We start from the raw sequence: 22277 nt of genomic DNA on the forward strand, positions 1-22277 counted from the left end.
TAAGCACTTTCACCTGTTAATTAAGCCCTCCAGGCTGCAGTCAAGGGGAAAGCTGCTGGACGGCCCCAGACATGCTGCCAGAAGAGAAGAGAGTCAGAGAGCGAGAAAGCGGCCCCCACTTTGCAACTCAAGATGTTCTCGTGTAAATATTTGATCGCCGCTACGCACTACAAATGTGCTCTCCGACTGAGTATTCCTAATGGGAATGCCAACGTGCAGAAACAAAGGTTGTAATAAACCATTTCCCCTTTGTCGCCTTCATGTCTAAGGGACTTCTTAAAGGCTGAATGTGTGAGGGCGGTCGGGTCTGTGAGCCGCGCACTGTGAGACAGGAGGGGACAGTAGCACCCCAGACAGACAACGGGCTGGAATGGTGACACACACACACAGACATCAATGGGGTCGATTTAGTGGCAGCATTCCCAGCTGTAGCTGTTAGACTTTTCAGCTGGACAGGGGGTGGGGATCGGCGGATCAGGGTTGGGTGAGCCGGCCTTTTAAATGAAGAGGAACATTCACAGCCGCAACAAATGCTCCAACTCTGGGGCCTATGATGGTTTGCGGTATCATGTATTACCCCTTCATTAATATACTCCTAATAATAACAACCCATTAACGTACTCGTAACTCCAAACTGAGACCTTTGCATGAAGAAAATGCATTGTGGAGATTTTCAGATAAAAGTACTAGAGGATTCTGATGACATCGGAATTCATTTTTGTGCATCAATCAGTCTATGACCAAATGTCATGATTTGTCTAGTGTGGCTAAACGTAAGTCCTCCAGTAAACAGCCCACACATGATACGAGTGCATTGTGCCTCCTGGAGATTTGGAAGCGTAAACAGTTTTTGAGGATTTCGGAGGCAGTCGCCAACGCGGATGTAACGTTGTCTCCTCTAGCCCGCAGACATGCACAGAAAGAGAAGGAGAAGGAGAGAGAGAGAAATAGAGGGAGAGAAAGAGAGAGAGGGAGAGGGAGAGAGATAGAGAGAGAGAAAGAGAGAGGGAGAGAGATAGAGAGAGAGAAAGAGAAAGAGAGAGGGAGAGATAGAGAGAGAGAGACATAGAGAGAAAGACATCGAGAGAAAGAGAAAGAGAGAGGGAGAGAGATAGAGAGAGAGAGACATAAAGAGAAAGAGAGAGGGAGAGTCTGAGTCAAACCAAATGTCTGGGTTGGTGCTGGTGGGAGCTGGAGGAAGAGGCTGCCTGTGCTCCGCCTGCAGGATGCTCTGCTTCAGATAAGATAGCGCCAGTGACTGACAAAAATCAAACCGCACCACACAAGAAGCTGCTATCTCATTCGCCCACTGCTGGACGCCATGTAAAAAAAGCACTCTAAAGTAAAGTTAGATGTTAGTAAAAATGTAGATGTTGGGAGAGCTGTTGAATGGAGGCAGAGAGGCCTTTTAGCCATGTGCTGATTTTACTAAGTGTATAAACACTGATGATCGTGATATGTCTAGGGGTTTTTTTTGTGGCCATTTTGGCCACTAGAGGATATGAGTGTATGAATGTGTGTGGTGAGTGTTTGATTGTGTGCGAATAGATGTGTGTGTATGTGTGTCTCCAGGTGTGAGAGTTTAATGGCTGCTAATATAATGAATGTGTTTGTGTGAATATGAGTCTGTGTGTGGTGTGTGTGTGACTGTTTGTGTGCATTAGTCGAGTATTTATACATGCATGTTTGATGTGTGCTTGCATGTGTGTTTATATATTTAAGCGTGTGTTTATGTGTGTGTGTGTGTGTCTGTCTGTCTGTGTGTACATGCAGTGCATGAGAGTATGTCATGAGGCAGGCATTCAGAAGGGGGGAGAGCCCTCTGGTGCTGCTGATGGTTGACTCAGGAGGAGGAGGAGGAGGAGGAGGCGCTGGCCGAGCCCCCTCCGGTTTTTAGACCCTCCCCACGTCAGAGCCAGATCATTTTCTCTTGCATGGAGAGGAGGGTCAGTGCTCCGCTACACAGGACCAACGTCTGCTAGTTGAGCAGTGCAGGCTGGGCTGTCTCTCTGAGCTTGTCTGCTGTGTTAGTGCACGTTTTGTATATGTGTGTGTGTGTGTGTGTGTGTGAGAGAGAGATAGAGAGAGAGACTGTGTGTTAAACTTCCTCAAGACAAGTGAAGCCTCTGAATGAACAGACAACAGAACAGACTCGTTTTTTTTTTATTATTATTTTTGTCTTCTCTCGCATTCCTCGCGTTCATGATCTCGTCCCCTCCCTCACACTCACTCTTAGGCTTTTTTAATGATGCACTCTTACTCCCAGAGGTCATGGCTTTGAAGAAACAAGTGTCTCTTTTTACTTCGATGGTGCCTCTTTTTTGAAAACAAACCCTCTCAACACTGGAACTTTTATGCCAAGCATTATGACACTCTTGGGCTCCGAGCACTCAATATTGATTCGCAGCAAATTTAGATCAGGTAAGTGTCTCTGCGTTTATCCTCTTTGTCATGACATTTATGCATGTTGATAACACTGAATGACAAAAGTCATTGTGTCGCGTTGTGATTGAAAACTTCTGATGTAACCTGTTAACCCGGCTGTGCACTTCATCATGGTGATAGCGGGGTCGAGTTGTTTCGGTTTCGTCGTTAAAAACACATTCTGGGTTTCCACATCATGTTAAATCACGGCGAAGCATGCATGACTCAGACAGATAAGAGCCATATCTATGCACTCCTTCTCATCAGGGATTACTCTTAAGTATTTTTAGCTCGCGGGACTTTATTTCTACGAGGTCGGGAGATTATCAGTTGGTTGTGATGTGGGTGACCCACCGGTGACCTCACCTGTGTTTCCAAACTGTGCCTGGAGTGGAGTTAACCCCCACTCCCCCCCCCACCCCTGCCCCACTCTACCCCACACACACACACACACACACACACACACACACACACACACACACACACGCTCTCGTTGCTTTCTTTATCTTTGCCCTCTTCTTCAACCCCTATCTCCTACACTCTCTCCCCTGCCTTAACCTTCCTCTCTCTCTCTCACTCCCTCTCTCTCTCACTCCCTCTCTCTCTCTATCTCTCCCTCTCTGTCATTCACATGTACTGAGAATGGTGGTTGTGTTTACTCTCGTGCTGACACACATACTGTGTATGTAAAGAAACCTCATGGAATTTATGTATATTGAACAATGCTGCCACCTCTCTGATAAAAGAGTCAATGGGGCAACGCTGCATCTGCTCCATAAAGGACGTATCGGTCGTCTTTCAGTATCTCCTGCAAGTGTGCTTGTTGACAACGCGTGACAGTAGTCCGGGAAGTTTATGAGACTTAGAACAGGGAACCTAGAGGGTAGCCAAAATGCTTTAAAGCTAGGGTTGCCTGTGTCGACGGATTGATTTAAAGGCCTGCTGTGATCTTTCTGCTTAGCAGTTTCCCACCAGGAACCGTTGACAAAATTGATCATTTCCTTCTTCTTGTTTAGAGCAACTTTGAAGGGGGGGCGGGGGGTTGGTGGAGGATTGGAGGAAGGAGGGGTCGGTGGCGGTGACCTACGCGGCTCTATGGAAGCGAACATGTAAAGCTTCACGTGTGAGAGGCAGCACGAAAGAAAAAAAAAAAAGAAGCAAAGAGAAGAGAAAAAAAAAATTTAAAAGGCCGTTTGTTTTGAGTGCGGCACATTAGCGCGCTAATGTTCCGCAGATGTGAGGCTGTTTACCCGTCCCCCTACTGGACGGGCCAAGAGGGGGCCCTGTGCTGCCGACGCCACCGCCACCGCCACTGCTGCTGCTGCCGCTGCTGCTGCTGTTGCTGCTGTTGCTGGGAGGCTGCTAGCCGGGGGGAGTCTGAGCGTCAGAGCCAGAGAGCGATAGGGATCTCTGCCTGCCTAGAGTCCCTGTGGACGAATCCCGCTCTCACTCCCACTCTTGAACCACAGCCGGACACTGTGTGTGTGTGTGTGTGTTTGTGTGTTTGTTTGTTATGTGTGTGTGTGTTTTTTTGGGGGGGTGGGGGGTGGTCGTTAGGCAGAGGCCAGGACCCAACCCCCTTCCCGTCACATAGGGTGTACATTGATTGAGATTACGTAATTGTGTTTTACTTCAGCTAAACAGTGTGATTTCCCCCCTGAAATAATTAAGTTGGTTAAAGAATGCTCAGGTTCAGCTTTAGGTCTCTATAGCCACTTTCGCCAGTCTTTTGTGAAGTCCGATAGGGTCGCTGAAGCTGGTCGACTATGTAACTTCTCCACTTCATTCCTCACTTGTACAAGATCTCTGTAAAGCACCCTCTCACACCTTTCTTAAAATGTTGTGTTACACATATTATTCAGGACTCTTGTCTTGTCCTGGAGATAGTAAGCTGCTACAACATGAGCGTCGTATCTAATCGCATACCTGTAACTGTAGATGCCTGTTGAGAGATGGCTGTCTTCTCATAGATAGAGTATATCACCGTTCTGTCGTCCAGTGATGATTGTGGAGAGCCAGGTGGCACAGGGTGTGCGAGTGCGGATGATAAATCAGCCCTGAGCCTCAATCGTAAACATGTCGGCAGTCTTCAAGGATCATCAAGGGCGTGGTGAATTACCAGGAATCAGAACGCAACTCTTTACAGGGGAATTGTGTGTGTGTGTATATGAGTGTGTGGTTCTCATGGTATGCATGTGTTGTTACATTAGTTTATGAGTATGTGCGTGTGTGCGGTAAAGTGTGGCCGACTCAAAAGAACTCTGAAGGGTGTGTCGTCATTGGCTACCCAGGTTCCTTCTGCAGTGAATCTGCCCCCCTCCCCCTCCGACTGGCAACCCCCGCCCCTTCCTACTGCGTAATTCCCTTTCCAAAATTGCCAACCTCAACCCAGTCAGAACAACATGCCCTCATTTACATCTTCACCACAAACCATCACTGCCATTAAAGAATAGTTGTCCTTGACCCAGCAAAAATGCGCTGCCAACAACAGGGAGTTCGGGGAGGCATTTCGACGGCGCACATTTGTGGGTTACGGCAAGGGTCTCCTGCTCCCATGGCAACAGCTGGGCAACGGCTGCTAGGGGGCTGTCATGAACTTAGCTTATGGCTGCATTGAGTCACCCAGACCACTTAAGTCGGGCAACAACTGATGCAAATTGCCCAGCGCCCCGGTGATCTGATGGAAGGATGGAAACATCCCACCAATGCCACTGGTATGTGGCTGTTAGTTGTATTGTCAGTTGGAGTATTCGAGTTGTTCTGGTCAGTTATTTTTAAGTTGAGTGTTCAGGTTGACCTGCTCAGGAGTCCGACGAACTTAAATGTGTATGTAGCCTATATATTTGTGTATGTGTAAGGTGTGTGTATTTTTGTGTGTGTCGTGTGTGTATTTTTGAGTGCGTATGAGATTGTGAATGTGTAGGTTTTGTGTGTGGGGGTAAATGTGTAGGTTTTGTGTGTGTGTGTGTGTGTGTGTGTGTGTGTTTGTGTGTGTGTGTGTGTGTGTGTGTGTGTGTGTGTGACTGTGTTTGTGTGTGTGTGACTGTGTTTGTGTGTGTGTGTGTGTGTGTGTCTGCTGGACTAGGATGCTTGTTTATATATTTCATTAGTGAGGTCATGATGTAAAAGCTGTCCGATAGACTTTCACAGCATTTACTCGGGAGAGAGGGGGGGAAAAAGCAGTAATAATATTTGGACAGTCTAACATAATTGCCTTCAATCACTTTAGCCTGTTGTAAGAAGTATGCTGTTTGTGCAGGTATATGCCCGGCAGACAACTGGCCCAAGCTATTTTTAAGCCATTAACGCAACCATCTGGTTCCCATTGCAGTTAGTGATACACGATCCAGCGTGTCTTTAAAAGCTGTGATCAGTCTTATTGAGAGCAATCATCGGTGATGGGATTTGGCCCTCCCTATCAGCACTCCCCACACACACACACACACACACACACACACACACACACACACACACACACACACACACACACACACACACACACACACACACACACACACTCACACACACTCGCACACACTTGCACACACTTGCATACACTTGCACGCGTCTGCCCTGGCTGAGACGTACTGCAGTCCCAGAGGGTTGACGGTGTTTCAGCTCCCCCTTACCCACCCATGGTGCCCCAGGAAGAGTGACAGTCATCCCAGCAATATCTGTGGCAGATAGGGTTTCATTGCCCTGGAATGAAGCAGGTGAACTAATAGAATGTGGCCTTGGAGAGCGCTCTGAGGTGAAGCAGTCCACATGTACGACTGACGAGTGTCTATCAGAGCCGGCAGTGAGGTCGCTGGGTAATTGAGTTTGTAGCGTGTGTGTGTGTGTGTGTGTGTGTGTGTGTGTGTGTGTGTGTGTGTGTGTGTGTGTGTGTGTGTGTGTGTGTGTGTGTGTGTGTGTGTAATGTAAAGAGAAGCAGATGTTGCGAGCGGGCCTTTGCTCAGGTAGGGTGAAATGAGAAAAATTCTTTGATCTGTGCTGATAACACTGAAAGCAGGTCGTCTGCCTACAGGGACAAATGAACGGCAGCATATTTCTAGCAGTGTCTCATCCAGACAGGTGAGCTAGCTTTAGGTTTGACATTACAGCTATTGAACTTACACATGCTTAAAATCTAGTGTATAAAAAAAAACAAATGATTGTCTATTAAAGATGCTTTTACTTACTCACAACTTCAAGGTTGAATATGTTGGAGAGAGAGAGAGAGAGAGAGAGATACATAAACTCAAAACAAAAAAACACTTTTGGGGTGACTAACCGCCCATGGTTTATCAGTTATGACACCACCCCCCACCCCCCACGCCCTTCTGGACCACACACCAGTGCGATTTGTTTAAAAGCCAGAAGCTGTGTTTAACATACTCCAGCATCCTGTTTTAAAACATATTTTATGTTGTCGGCTTCAGTTCTCCATGTGGTTTTTTTCCCCTCTCTCACTCCCTTCATCCTAGTTTGAATGTTTCCTGGGGTTAGTCAGTCGTCTGCGTCGCCACAAGTGTCACAGACTTTTCCCAGGGGTCCCCTTTCTCGCCTCCCATCCCTCTCTGGTCTCCGCATGCGGGACGTCTCGTGTTTCCCTCAGGTTGTGCTCATAACCCCCACCCCCCAAAGAAAACCGCACACACACTAACACACACACACACAGAGAAAACATTCCCTGTGCATATCTGGTGTGGTTAGCTACCGCACACCAGCGTCCGCAGATTTTCCTAGCAGCCACACCAGAAGAGCCATGGAAAGGGGGTGCAGGTCATTCTTTTGAAGTGAGTCAGTGACTCAGTCTGTCTCTTCCTCACTTTCTCTGTCTCTCTTTCATTCTCCCTCCCTCCCTCCCTCTCTCTCTCTCTCTCTCTCTCTCTCTCTCTTTCCTTTTTCTCCCTCCATCTCATCCTTCCACACCCCACAGTCTTGCAGTTGAGGCTCCAACAGAGGAGGACGAGGGAACAGCTGGCAGACCAGGGCATCATGCCTCGTGAGTAGCACCTTTCTCCGACCGACCCTCAGCAACCCACCCCCCCAATCTGCCCCCCGCCCCCCCTCCCTCCCCCCCCTTTCCCTCCCCTCCCCTCTCCAACCCTCCCCTGGTGCTCTGTGAAGTCATAGCACGTCTTCAGTGTGACAAGTGAGCGTCATAGCATGCGTCATCCTGGCCCTCAGTGTGTGAAGAGCAGCAGAGGGTGAGATGGAGAGAGATGGAGGGAGAGATGGAGAGAGAGAGTTTGTGTGGTATGCATTTGTGGGTCTGTGTGGGAGAGTCTATGTAAACGACTATGCTGTGCATGTTTATCTACTCAGTGTGACTTTGTGTGACTGTGTGTGTGTGTGTGTGTGTGTGTGTGTTAGTGAATGTCTGGGTATGTGTATGTATATTTCCAAGTAGGTGAATGTGTTTATTTGTCAGTGTGTATGTTTGGTGTGTGCATGTGTGCAGATTTGTGTATCATTTGTAGCTGTGTGTGTGTGTATGTGTGTTTGTGTGTTTGTTTGTGTTTGTGTGTGTGTTTGTGTGGTGTGTGTGTGCGCGTGTGTGTGTGTGTGTGTGTTTGTGTGGTGTGTGTGTGCGCGCGTGTGTGTACGTGTGTGTGTGTGTGTGTGTGTGTGTGTGTGTGTGTTTGTGTGTGTGTGTGTGTGTGTGTGAGCGTGTATGTGTGTTTGTGAGGGCATATCTGTTAGGATGCATGCACCGACCGTTCAGACAGGCTCATACATCTGTAACCTGACCCCCCCCCCCCCCCCCCCTTCCTGCAGTGCGTGGCATTGGCCTGGCAGTGTGCCTCACGCACCTACCCCATGATAAAGCAGCCCAACCCCAGCGGCCCCTGACACCTTGTGAAAGTTGATCTATGTGACAATGCTTTAAATTAGCCCTCCCCACCCCCCACCCCCACCCTCTCTCCCCAAACATGAGCCCAGCCCCCACCCACCCCCCAACCCAGACTGAATGTACCTGGTTGGCTCAATGGCCCGTTACTGCCCTGGGGGTGATAACATGGTTAGTTAATTGAGGTTGTGATTACATATGTGCCATGGTAGATTAAAGTGTCCCATTTGTTTGCACTTACAGATGATGACTGCAGGTTATGCATGAGGTTAACAATAGAATGTTTATTTGTTTGCCCTCTCAGTCGTCCACTAAAACATATTAGATATGGAAGACTAATGTTTTGTAATTAAATAATAATAATACAAAAGTTAGATTGCTGTCTTAATCTTTACAGTATAAGTGGATTCTGCATTTTTTCCTTTTCAGTTGCACAAGGAAAGTGTCCCTATAGAGCTATTGGAGCATATCTATTCTATAGGCAGACAGTGTATCATTGGAGCATATCTGTTCTATAGGCAGACAGTGTATCATTGGAGCATATCTATTCTATAGGCAGACAGTGTATCATTGCACTTGGATTGGGGTATTTTTAAAAGGGGCCTGTTGAATGGTGTCTCTGGCACAGTTTGGGCCTTTTGCAGAAAGCCATGAGCATTAAGATAACCGGCAGTAAGTGTGTGCGGGAAAGGAATCCAGAGGCCAGCCTAGTCCTATCAATTTCTCGGAGTCTGCCAGAGATAAAAGCTAAAGAGGGAGTAGGAGAGAAAAAAAAGCTTCAAACCTAATTGGTCTGTGAACCTTTGAAAGGATTTTGCAAAGAACTATTTTCAATTGGTTTAAATGAGAGCGATCCATTTGTCCTGAGGTCTTCAGAACATTAATGGATTAGACTGAATGTTACGCAGTGGTATTATATTATTTGTTTATAATATTATTATATTTATTACGTGTATTAAAATGTCCACTTCCAATGATGCACGGCTGTTTGGTTTACTTGGTCACTCCCTTCTCAGGCTATACGTCCAAAACTACCGTTTCAAGAGTTAATCTTTCCGGAATATTCTGCCTTTATGGTTTTGACCTGTGATATTTTCTTGTTGCCTCTGGCAATATCGTCGGGACCAACCCAGCTAACAATTTTAGTTATGCACAGGAAACAATGTTAAATTCATTGTGCTATTGTACTCACACCCAACAACCTAACCTAAGGCCTAGCCCACAGGGTGAACTGCAATCATCATACTGATACTTAACCATACCTAACAACAACAAGAAAGATGCCTTTGTGAGCGTTTCACTGGAGTTATCAAGTGGGAAACTTCCTTCTTCAGTGTTTTGTTGAATTAAGCCCTCGACACCTCCAAAAGACTCAACAGTGGCGTCTGGCGTCCCAGACCCACCCCCCTCCATACTCACGATGGGTTAGGACACATGACAATACCAGAGACAACAACAAATACACCTCAGGATACAGCCAAGCATTACTGAGAGGCTTCCCCACAACAACTGAATGCCAGTCCACCTGGTTCTTCAGCTATTCTTAAACTCATTTGCTGCCGGCAAATACTTATGCCCCCATAGATTAAGGCGGCTCTAAGTATCCTCAGCTATACCCAGGTATGCTATACCTTAGGTATACCTGCTATACTCAGCTATCATTAGGTAGGCTAAAAACCAGAAGATCTTTCAAAGTGTAAGAGTACAACATCAACACCACTCCACGGTATCATTTGGAAACCTTTGAGAGATTTTCTCTGCTCTTCCTCCCCATTCTCTTTCTACAAGTTACAACTAAATCCCTCTTCTTAAGATTGATGTTTATGTGTGCGCGTGTGCATTTGTCTGTGTGTGTGTGTGTGTGTGTTGAAAGGGAGCAGGCTTGACAGGGCGTGTGTATGCGCTGTGTATACATTTCTTCAGAAACATCTGGTGTTTATTAGGCTCTTGAAAGCAGAAGTCAGGCCTCTCAGGGCTGGTCGGCGTGTGACCTGGGAGGAGCCAGCCGACAAATGCCTGGCTGTCTCGTGTGTGTGTGTGTGTGTGTGTGTCTCTGTGTGTGCGTGTGTCTGTGTCTGTGTCTGATGGGATCACTGGCCCCAGCTACATCCTAGCAAGTGTTCCAGGTGCTTATAGTTCTCTAGCATCACTGTGCATTGTATGTGTTGACATTTTGTGTAGTATTTGGTCAGCCACATACCAAAGTAAAGGTGGACTATCTGTATACTAGGGGTGGGAATCTCTTGGCACCTCACGATTCGATTCAATTCCGATTCAGAGGTCAACGATTCGATTCTAAACCGATTCTCGATTCTAAACCGATTATCGATTCTAAACCGATAAAATGATTATCGATGCATCTCGATTTTTAAAACATTTGAGTTTGCTACTCAGAGTCTCAAATCACTTCCTACTTTGTGTTTGATAATTAAAGAAAATCAACAGATCTATTTTTTTATTAGAGAAAAAGTGTGTCCTTGTCACAATTATGACTTTCTATGAACAATGCAATAATCGATGCAGCTTGCATTTCAACACAAAATGAATGTGTAAAAAAAAAAAAAAAAAAATATTTTATAAAAAAATCGATTATGAACTTTTCTGAATCGAGACAGAATCGTTCTAGAGAGAATCGAGAGTAATCGAAAAATCGATTTTTTTTCCCCCACCCCTACTGTATACACATGCATACTCACACACACACACACACACAGACACACACACACACACACACAGACACACACACACACACAGACACAGCATAGATTTGGCAGTGGTCCTCAATGTAACCCATAGCCTATAGTTTAAAAATGAGATGGCTATGAGAACATACTACACAAACACACTGTCATCTCTCAGCAGGTGGAGCAAAGCAGGAACAGCCCCAGCCTGCTATCGCATTGGCATACACAACCTGGTCCCATGACAACCACACCAGCCAGTAGCTTTTCTCTTCCCATGAATATTAACGTGTCAGGCACTGCGTGCGTACCACTGTCATGTAATCTTTTTAACCTGCGGCGAGCGAGTCCTGTCTGTTCAGCGTGAGGGATAGGGATCAGAGGTCATTAACGTGGAAGGGACGGCGTAAAGGGGCTCCATCTAATCACCCCGGTTCAGACACTTCAGTCGGCAGGTCACAGAGCAACAGAGGCCCATTTGCAGAGATTAGGAAGCCCGTTATCAGCAATGGCTCTGCCATATCTGAGGGCAGGGTTACTAATTACTGATGGGGGGGGGGGGGGGGGGAGGGGTGAGGAATCAGTTGTCAGTGCAACCGATTGTTGGCTCTGCTTCTCGGTTAAGTCGTCATGGAGTGTGGATGGGAGAGTGTCGAGAGCTGTGGGTCTGGTCCGTGTGTGCAGATGTGCATATTGATTATGGTTTTGAAATCGCAATGGGAGGCAACCACTTAGTCCATAGTGAGCACGTGAAAATGAATGTTGAATAGAATGCAGAAACAACATAAAACACATTGGGGGCCTTATTTTGAAACACACCTGGAAGGTCTGGGACGTATCGCTCTCCAATGTTGCTGTGATTCATATCCAAACTTTGATGAAAGCCTAGTAGACATAACAAGAAAAAAGGGGCTAAAAAAAAAGAAATGAAGGGGGGGGGGGGGGGGGGGGAGTAGCTTACCAAAAAAAAAAAAAATCTCTTCTCGCCACAACTTCCACCGTATTGCAATCAAGCTTGCAATTCAATCAAGCCCACTATCCAGCGAATGGTAATCAGTGCGAGGCAGAGAAACTGAGTGAGTGAGCCAGCACAGGTACTGCCAGACATTAATTATGTAGGATTTACTGACAAAGTGTGCGCAGACGGACTCGCCGATATGCGTGTATCACATTTATTTAGCTCGCTTTCATTTATTTTTCCAGCCTTGAAGAGCCCAGCTGCATTCCATGAGCAGAGGAAAAGTCTCGAGCGCTCCAAGGTTAGAGGCAGATGCCACACTGTCAATATTAATCCATCGACAACAGCAGAAACCAGAAAACAAAGTGATTCACTTTCAAAAGCAATGCAGGAGATCTAGTCTAGATTGTGTGCTTAAATGCAGCTCCCCTGTTATGGTATGAAGTCATTTAAAGACTTGATTGAATCCACAGCTCTACCTCAATATATGAGATCTTCTTGTACTGTTAGCTGACAGTTAATTGGAAAGACACTTTAAGATAAAACACACTTAATCAAGAAAGAATAAACCACCTAACCGCTTTGACTCAATAGTGTAAATATTGAAAATGTAATTTGTTAAACTAAATTTGTAGTCTGATAGAACTTGCATGTCTACTAGCCAAAGTCCAGGGAAACTACATTAAAGCTACGCCTAATTTCAGATTCGATAATTGGTTATGTTAATATTTTGCAGACCGGGGATTACTTAAAACATAAAATCAGAAGTAGACCAGAGAAGTCAGACTTGGTCAAGATGCGTATATTACCAGGTAAGACCCACAGTTTAGCTTTTCTTGATAACAATGGCTTCAAAACAGCAACTAAACGAAGACAAGGCTTGCATCATGACATGTGCATGCAAATAACCTTCTCCATGCGCTCCTCCAGCCTACCCCCATGTTTTCGAAATGCAAAAAAAAACGTGATTTCTGCGACTGCGGTGGAGATTTACAAAAACATGTTTGCCAAACACAAACAAACTGCATGGCTCTTGGCTGACGCGCCCTCACATACATACACACACACACACACACACACACACACACTCACTGCATGTGTGTTTACCCGTGAGGCATTCTGACACCACCGCTGTAAGCCGATGGCGCTTGGTCGCCGTTGACTGATTGCTCTGGGTGCGCCTCGACTTGGAAGCACACACAATAACTGTTTACTCTACCGGCAGATCACTTGCGCTCACCCTCTCTCTCTCTCTTTCTCGCTGTGACTGTATCATGTATGTGGCCCCCGCGGAATGCCTGTGCATCAGTCTCAGAAGTGGGGGGGGATTAATAGATGTCACGATTGTTTTGTTTACCGCACAGATTCGGCATCCAGGGAGGGCTCGCCTACACACCGCGAAACTCCGACGAAATTAAAACGGGCCCGGCTCGCCGACGACCTTAACGAGAAAATCGCTCTCAGGCCTGGTCCTCTGGAGCTGGTCGAAAAGAATATCATTCCTGCCGACTCGACCGTTAAAGAGGCAGTCATGAGAGGTATCAGTGGGAGAATGAGAAGAGTTGGAATGCTTTTCAACTGCGTGAGAAATACCTTGTGACTAGAACTGTGACTAAAACACGTATTTGAGTGTAAAATGCTGCCCCTTCTCTTCACCGCACATTCATATCTAATCAACCTCAATGCTTCATCTGCATCCCTCTACACGTCCTAAAATATCCATCCAGGCACAAACTGACCATGCTTTGTAGACTGTCCTGGACTTGCAATAGCAGGGACGCTAAAATAGAGCAATGATTCGGTAGTTGTGCTGTGGTATAATTCATCACTGCTCATCCTAACAACGCCCCATCTAAATCCCTGTAAACATTCCTCTGAAATAACAACAGGATTTTTGGAACAAATTATCTTTTTGCTGTTTGTTAGGCATTTATCAAACCGAACAGAGAACAGTCTTGTTGTGACATTCAATATATTTGGAAATCTCAGACAAGCTTTGTGCTTTTGTTATGTTGATCACTTCACTGATGGGGGGGGTTCAGATTCTGGTATGTAACAAAATCAAGAAGTCTCAAAACATGACAGGGATAACTGTATTATCACAAAGTTATTTGTCAAAGCATAAATTCCACCCTCAGGTTGGGTTGTGCTCGGATTTAAATAAACAGTCTTGACGTGATTGCGGTTGCTTCCATGGACCAACAATAACAACGCATGTCTGCATGTCAAGGTTCTTTGACGTTTTCATCATCTCCGTCTGACGCTTCACTCGGTGTAACGCGCAGCTATTCTGGAAATGTTTGGGAAGAATTCCTAAGCATCCCTCCGTCCCAGGTCCCCCCCCCCCCCCCCTCCCCTCCTCCTTCATCCCGTTCCTAACAAACAACATTTGATTTACAGGGTTGTTCTCCTTCCCTCACCACCGTTAGATTGGAACATGTTTACAATGCTGCATGTCCCAGCAAAGTTGTTGCATTGGATCCCCCTGATGTTATGTTTTGTTTTGTTTTTGTTTTTTTGTCATACACACTCAAAAGCATCCTCTTTCCTCTATCCTCCTGCATTCGCTGGGGCAAACGAATTGCATAAGCCACCCGCCGTTAGGTTGGGCGGCTTGTTAGTTTACATTATCCCTCTACAAAAAGAAGCGTGTTTTACGGAGACAAACAGCAGCTGTATTTAGATCTACCCTCTTTCTCAAGATCAAATGAACGTGGGCTCCCCCCGTTTCGCCCTCCCCCACCCCTCCTTTCCCCTCCGACTCTGTTTTGACTACACATGATTTATATGGCTCCAGCGAACCACCTACAAAGGTGGCTGACAAGACATGGCTGTTCCCCAGCTGTCTGTCGTCCACGGGGCCCCGAGACCCCTAAAGCTGCAGATGCCCCCAGAGTCCTTTGTTTGTACGTCTGCAAAGACCGCAACGTGTTTTACTGAGGGCCCTGCGGTTTGTGGGACAGAGATGGCTTGCAGAGCAAACCCTTTCTTTTTTTATCACAAAATTGTACTAGAGCAGAGAGGAACGAGGAAACTGGATTTCAGGTCTGTTTAAACTGAGGCCCCGACTGGTTAGTTGGATACATTGCAGAACTCCCCCTGCTAATCTTTTTTTGTTAGTCGTGCAGTTGTACAGATAGAGTATCTGGGAGAAGGGAGTAATCAGCAATCAGCTATGGGCCTGTTCACAGTGACCTCAGATGACAAAATGGGTAGATAGGCTGCAGTCAGGTGTCCCCCGCGTCTTGTTATGGTGGGCAGGCAGGGGCCAATATCAACAGGTGGAGGAAATAACACCAGGGGTCACTCTGCCCCCGACGTTCAGCGACAAGCCGCCCAGCGCTCGGCTCGCGACCAAGAGTGCGATAGAGGAGTGTGGCGGGGTATGATTGAAACCAGGGTCTGTGCTTTCTGGCAAGTCACATGTTGAGATACCAGAATGAAACTCGCTCAGCCTCCAACCCCCCAACCCCCCCCCCCTCACTCCTCAAAATACACAAACAAGCACACAGAGACTCAAATACACAATCAGACAAGAACATGGACATGCACACACACACACACACACACACACACACTTACACATTTTCACACACACCACACACACACTTAGGGACACATTCTCTGACAACACACACACAGACTCAGACACGCACACACACACACACACACACACACAGTCTCACTCACAGAAAAATGCACGCAGGCATGGCACACACATACACACACACACTCACAGTATCCCTGTAGTAACCTCTGAGCTGACCTCTGCTGCTGATAGAGGATACCCTTCATTGCTGTTGTTATCTCGAGTCCCTCCACAGTGAAGTGGTCTACTCAGTCTTTCCCAACTACATCCTGGCACCTCCAGGCCAATTGTTTGACTAGGTGGCAAGTGACAAAAGAATGGCAGACTGCAACAATGCCCAGGCCCATTGTGTTAAACGCCACCAAACACTTATACACACATTCAACTGAAATGCATGTGTGCACAGTACACATACACAAACCTTCAAAGCAGTCCAACATTATTTTTCTATTTTTCTTTATGTGCACATGAAAATAATGAACCTCTCTTTAGATCTTTCTAATGTTGATCCTCTTTTTTCTTTTTCTTTTTTCTTCTTTTTTTTCAATCAGCTCGTCTCCTCACATTATCTGCGTTTCTTCCTGTCTTCTTCTTCTCCTTGTTCTTTATTCATCCCCCCCTCCCCTCCCCTCCCCTCCCCTCCTCCCCAACGGTCTTGTGTACTCCACTTATCTGCCTGTGTGTGGTACTCTCCTCTCACAGTCCGGCCCGCTATCTTTATTTATCCCTGCAGTGAACCATGGGAAGTTCCCCAAGCAGGAGGACTCGTACGCCTTCGAGGAGGACAGCAGCAGTGAGAGCCTGTCCCCCGACCATCCCCTGAGTGACGAGTCCCAGGGCTCCGCCGGCCCCCTCGCCGAGACGAAGGGCAACGCGTCGCCCTCCTCCTCCTCCTCCCTCACGAGCCCCCCACAGGTGAGGTGCTGTGCTGCTGCACACACGCACACACACACACACACACACACACACACACACACACACACGCACACACACGAACACACACGAACACACACACACGCGCGCGCACATGCACACGCACACACAAACACACACACACACGCACACACAAAACACAGAACTCATAACACCGAACTAAAACGTCTGATCTTGGATCTTATGGCCACCTGAGTAAACATTTGTCTGACGCAAAGGTACTTTTGTGGTGCGAGCTTTTCTGTCCGGGTTTTAAAAAGAGAGAGTCGGGGTTTCATTAAACTGGGTGGTGTCTGTTCAAATAGAACGGAATTGAATTCACCAACCATGTAATGTAACTCAGCAGTGAGGGCTTGCTGAGTTCCCAACAGAATTGTCAATTTGTAAATGACTGTAATCTCTTAGATGAGTCTGCCCCCTGTTGTCACAGGCGGAAGTGCAGTGTTCTGCTCAGACTCTTGAGAGACCGTTACCCAGTCTATGACAGGTCTTTGGCAGAGGGCCCACTCTCGAATGCCAGTCTCTCTCTCTCTCTCTCTCTCTCTCTCCCTCTCTCTCTCTTTCTAAGTGGAAAGAGAGGGTACCAAGGGTACTTTTTTCCCCCCTTCTCTCCACTATGGCTCCAGGCATGACAAACCTTCGGCCATGCTCTCATAAACGAGTCAGATGCCAGGAGACTCCATGTCCTCACTCACGTGGAGTCTGGGGCCATGTGCCTGTGGCTGCCATTCCCTCTACATCTCATAGCCCACTCCCCCAAAGCAGACATTACTTACTCTTCATACCACTTATATCATACTGTATATATCCTATTTATCTATTTTTATATCACCACTATACATATGCACATACTCTGCACTCTCCTGCTTTTGCACTTCTGGTTAGATGCTAACTGCATTTCGTTGCCTCAGTACTTGAATCTAATCTAATTACAATGATAGTTGGTTTTTATGGCCCTGATATGTTTCTATGGGCTATTTTTATTCAGCCAAAATAATATAATAGTACACCGTTTCAGTGGCAGGAGGTTTTTTTTATTGAGGAAAGTGAAAATTAAGAAAGTTTATTATTGTTAATTATTGTATTTTTTTTTTTTCAGGGATCCCACTGCAGTGATTCTGTCAATCATGGTCAAGAGGAGAATGCTCTGGAATCAAACAGCAAACAAGCCACAGCTCCTATCCCTGTCCCTGCCATAGTAAAGGTAAGGCAGACCTTCTCTGAGGGCTTCTGACTCAAACTGCACTTGGACAAATTTACAATTGGCCCTCATAATTCCTTCATAATAATGAATCAAAAAATGCATTCACTTCACCAATCACCATGCCTTTTGGGATTAATTTACTTATCTAATTCCCCTCCCCCCCCCCCCCCAAAAAAGCCCCCTAAGACATCAGACAAAAACCGCCACAAGAAGCCCAAAGACATCAAGCCCAAAGTCAAGAAGCTGAAGTACCACCAGTACATCCCCCCAGACCAGAAGGCGGAGAAGTCCCCCCCGCCCATGGACTCGGCCTACGCCCGGCTGCTCCAGCAGCAACAGCTCTTCCTGCAGCTGCAGATCCTCAGCCAGCAGAAGCACCAGCAGCAGCAGCAGCAGCACTCCCAGTGCCCCCAGCAGCAACAGCAGCAGCAGCAGCAGCAGCAGCATCATCACCAGTCCCAGAGCTTCAGCTACCAGCCTCTGCACCAGCAGCAAGGAAACAGGTAGGTCTGAAAATGTGTTCAATCTAACAAGAGGTAATTTTTCTGTTGTTTTCACAGGTTATTTTCTCTTCTTTAGTCTGTCCTTTTTTATTTGTGCTTTTGAGCTTTACACGGTGCTATAGATGTACTCCCCATTTAGTTAGGGGCTAAATTCGATACCATTCAAAATTAGTGTAAAATACTATAGATAAAGATCATTGTCAATCACCAGACATTTATCATTAAAAGAGAATGTGATTACTGATTGATAATTGTTGTGACGGCACCATTTACATTTCTGTATAACATGTATTGACACTTCATCCTCATTCCTCTGATACGTGTTCTTCTGAGAGGTTCATGACTGTCTCTCCCACCTGGGCGACTGTTAAGCTGCATGGCCTTCTGTCCTTCAGGCAGTCCAGTGAGCAGCTGTCCACGTGTAGCTCGAGTGCCGCTAGCAGTACAGTGAGCAGCTCCTCGTCTCCAGTGAAGACCACCTACTGCAGTCCCACCACTGTCAACCCTGTCAAGCCCGGGCCTCTGCCTCCCAATCTCGATGACCTAAAAGTATGTGTCAGTTTATATACATAAAACATACATATACATTTTTTTTTCCACAAATTATGAGCAGAGATGTATAAAGAATAGACTACACCAGTTTATTCAATACTTAATAAATTATGTGTTTTGTCTTTTAGATTATTTTTACCAAATGCAGTTTTGTCACAAATACAGTTTTATTCTGTTCTAACCTATTCTTCAATTGCCTGCTTTTTATTGGTCAAACATGCATCATGATATTAATTGTGTTGCTATGCCTCTAAAGGTGTCTGAGCTAAGGCAACAGTTGAGAATCCGGGGTCTCCCAGTGTCAGGAACCAAGACCGCCTTAATCGAGCGGCTCCGCCCCTTCAGAGACTGCTCCGGCTCGCCCTCGCAGGCCGGCGACATCACCACGGTGACGTTCCCCGTGACGCCCACCGGCTCGCTGTCCTCCTACCAGTCGCCGAGCTCGTCCAGCGCCATGTCGCACGGCGGCTACTACCCCTTCTGCAGCACCAGCTCCACGCCGCCCATCTCGCCCGCCTCGTCCGAGCTGTCGGTCAGCGGCTCCCTGCCGGACAGCTTCAGCGACGTCACCATGTCCTCGCCGCAGTTCGGCCTCCAGGCCTCCCCGGGCCAACTGAGCGCCGACGAGAGCCTGGTGGGTGGCCTCGGAGGAGGAGGAAGCAACGGTGGCTGTCACGGGACGGGGAGCGGAGGAGGCGGAGGAGGAGACGGTGGGCCAGGGCTGGACGCCGAGAAGGACAAGATGCTGGTGGAGAAGCAGAAGGTGATCGAGGAGCTGACGTGGAAGCTGCACCAGGAGCAGCGGCAGGTGGAGGAGCTACGCATGCAGCTGCACAAGCGTAAGCGCACCCACGGCTTCCAGGACCAGACCCCTCCTCCTCCTCCGTCAGCTACTCCACATCTGCCCCCGCTGCACCAGGCCCAGGGAACCCCGCTGGGCCCTCATCATGGCCAGCAGCCGCACGGCCTCCACCTGCACCCCACAAACCCCAACCAGATGCAGCACTTCTACGCCAATGTATCGGTCAAGCAGGAGCACGTCGCCTCCAGCTGCCCTCTGGCCTCCAAGACCATGAAGAACGGCGCCGGGCATCCCAACGGTGGCGGCGGCGGCAGCAGCAGCAGCTGCATGGAGGGCATGGGGCACTGTGGCATGATGGGAGCCCCGCCGCGCTGCCCGGAAGCCCCGCCATCACGGAGCCCCTCGGGCCTCTCGGCCTTCCTCAGCCCCCAGTGTTCCCCACAAGACTCACCGGGCACCAAGACTTCCAGCAGCCCCCAGCCAAACAGCCTGTCCTCGTCACCCAACCACCCCTACATGATGTCGCCCCCAATGGGCAGGGATGGCTGTGCCCACTCCCAAGGCGGCACCAGGCCTCGCAACATGCTGGTACAGTACCTTATTTATTGGCAAGTTGAAAACTGTGTGTGATATAATATAATAGTATGCAATATGTGGTGAAAAATAGTATTGATTTTAAAATACAAACAACAAAATGGTAAACATACTTATAGTTAATATTTCTCTATGTATATTATGACACAAGTAGTGCAAACTGAAGTGCGCTTATCTTACTCCTGACTTTGTAACGATAAGTAAAAAGAAACTTTGACCCGAGCTAACACATGCCCATGTGTTTTCCTCTTTCACAGATCCAGCAGAAGAACGTCAGTCAGTCCTTAAACTGCCCCTATCCCTCTGACCAGAGAGGTCTGCAGGCCATATACACCAGCCCAACTGATTTGGGCCTCAATGAAAGAGCCACCTCCAAAGCCAAAAGCCCCCACATGCAACCCAAGGTGTGTGATAACGACAGTTAAGATAGAACTATAAGGAAATCAGCTTACAGAATTATTTGAGTATATGCTGACTTATCGCCATAAAACTATTGGTGGATTCATCAAAATGTGTGAGTTCGGGGCAGTCGGCATTTCAGTGCGCTTTCACCATGTAAAAGGTTAACATCAGGGATTACCAATCACATACATTATGTATCGCTCACTACCTTTCATTTTAACAGCTCTACTCACAAATCATATCACAATCACATACATTCATTTCATCCCCCTCCTCTGCCAACTTCATTTCTTCATTGTATTTCTCCTTCTCACCCCATCCAAAGACAGTCAGCTTCATCTCTCTCGGTCCTCTCTCATCCACCCTTTAACATCATGCCCCGTCTATCTCCTCATGTAGATGGCAGTTATGCACTCACCCCGGCACCCCGGCCCCAAGTGCCCCATCACCTCCACTGCCTTCTGTAGCTCAGAACCCGCTGCATCCAAGATTAAACAGCCCCCCTGCTATGAGGATGCAGTCAAGCAGGTAAAACAGATCAGCTTCCCCTAACGCTGCGCAACCCCCACCCCACCCCCCCAACCCCCCTCCTCGATCCACCTCTGGGCACCACCCGCTAACAGCTAACTGCTAATCACTACGTAGCTTTCACTCCTCAACTTCCATTGTTAGCTTAGCTGGTTCACATAGCGCTTTAGCTTAGCACCACCGGCCCTAAGTTTTCCCTGCACCCTAATACAAAGTGTTGTTGACCTGACTGGCTGTATGAAGGCCATGCCATGCGAAAATGAAACAGTAGTGTGGATGGCTGTGCGGTTAGCTGCTGTGTACGCTGCAATCATAACAGCAGCATCTGCTAGTGATAACATGGTTAGACAGTACACTATTAATTGAAGTAGACTAAACACACCACTTTCGATTTGAACAGGAAGTATATTTTGCTCATTGGCATGTCCATATTTACTAAACTGAACTTGTGAACCCATATTGCAGGTCATAGTAGTACCTTGAAGTTGTATAGTTATTTGCTAAGTTTAAATGTCCTGCTTGCTAGCAGTAGAAATACAAATCAGCCAGTGGCAAACATCTCAGCCACAGATGGCTTGAATGATTGAAGCTCAAACACCTTCCTGTGTTTCAGCAACTGACTAGAAGTCAACAGATGGATGAGATTCTCGACGTACTCATTGAAAGTGGAGGTGAGTGGAGAACTTTTACGTTCACATTTGCAATATATATCTGCTATATGGTAAACCCTTTTATGATTAGATTAACTATAATGTTTTGCCTGTAATTTCAGAGGTGTTTAATGGTATTTTTGGAAGTGTTTTTCCATGTCTTGATGGAAATGAATCACTGTCTTGAAACTGAAACCCGTTCGAGCCTGACCTCCCACTGATTGCCACCCTCAGTCACAAGGGTTATATATCACCCTTTAATGAACTCCAGCCTTGGCCTGGACACAGTCATTAAATCCCCTGTGCTGTGTGCTATGTTCCCCTCCCTCCCTCCCTCCATCCCCTCCCCTTCCCTCTCCTCGCCTTCCCTTTCTCTTCCAAGAAATGCCGGCTAACGCCAAGGACGAGAGGTCCTGTGTAACCAAAGTTGTGCCTCACCTTACAGTGTCAGCGGGCAGTGCCAGTGGCATCGCCGTGCCCAAGTTCCATAGACACTATGGCCACATGTCGCCCTCCCAGATGTCCTTCGAGCACGCTGTGAGCCATGGGGACTGCCACCTTGAGGCACTGTTGAGCAGTCCCGTGAGTCGGCAGGGCGACATCGTCCTGCTCAAGATCGGC

At 47.3% G+C, this 22277-nt stretch overlaps 1 protein-coding gene across 1 annotated transcript in view; it reads left to right on the forward strand.

Annotated features, from left to right (window-relative positions):
• Nucleotides 1-22277, forward strand: part of myocd (myocardin) — an 87001-nt gene that overhangs the window by 63781 nt on the left and 943 nt on the right. The window contains exons 4-16 of the mRNA XM_031561533.2: nt 7346-7411; nt 12145-12200; nt 12636-12711; nt 13264-13437; nt 16222-16403; nt 17521-17625; nt 17803-18128; nt 18524-18677; nt 18937-20070; nt 20334-20480; nt 20878-21006; nt 21620-21677; nt 22039-22275. Coding sequence (XP_031417393.1) covers nt 7346-7411; nt 12145-12200; nt 12636-12711; nt 13264-13437; nt 16222-16403; nt 17521-17625; nt 17803-18128; nt 18524-18677; nt 18937-20070; nt 20334-20480; nt 20878-21006; nt 21620-21677; nt 22039-22275 — 2844 coding nt within the window. The remainder of the gene's footprint in view (nt 1-7345; nt 7412-12144; nt 12201-12635; nt 12712-13263; nt 13438-16221; nt 16404-17520; nt 17626-17802; nt 18129-18523; nt 18678-18936; nt 20071-20333; nt 20481-20877; nt 21007-21619; nt 21678-22038; nt 22276-22277) is intronic.

This window comes from Clupea harengus, chromosome 23 (assembly GCF_900700415.2).
Source record: "Clupea harengus chromosome 23, Ch_v2.0.2, whole genome shotgun sequence".
Taxonomy (NCBI): domain Eukaryota; kingdom Metazoa; phylum Chordata; class Actinopteri; order Clupeiformes; family Clupeidae; genus Clupea; species Clupea harengus.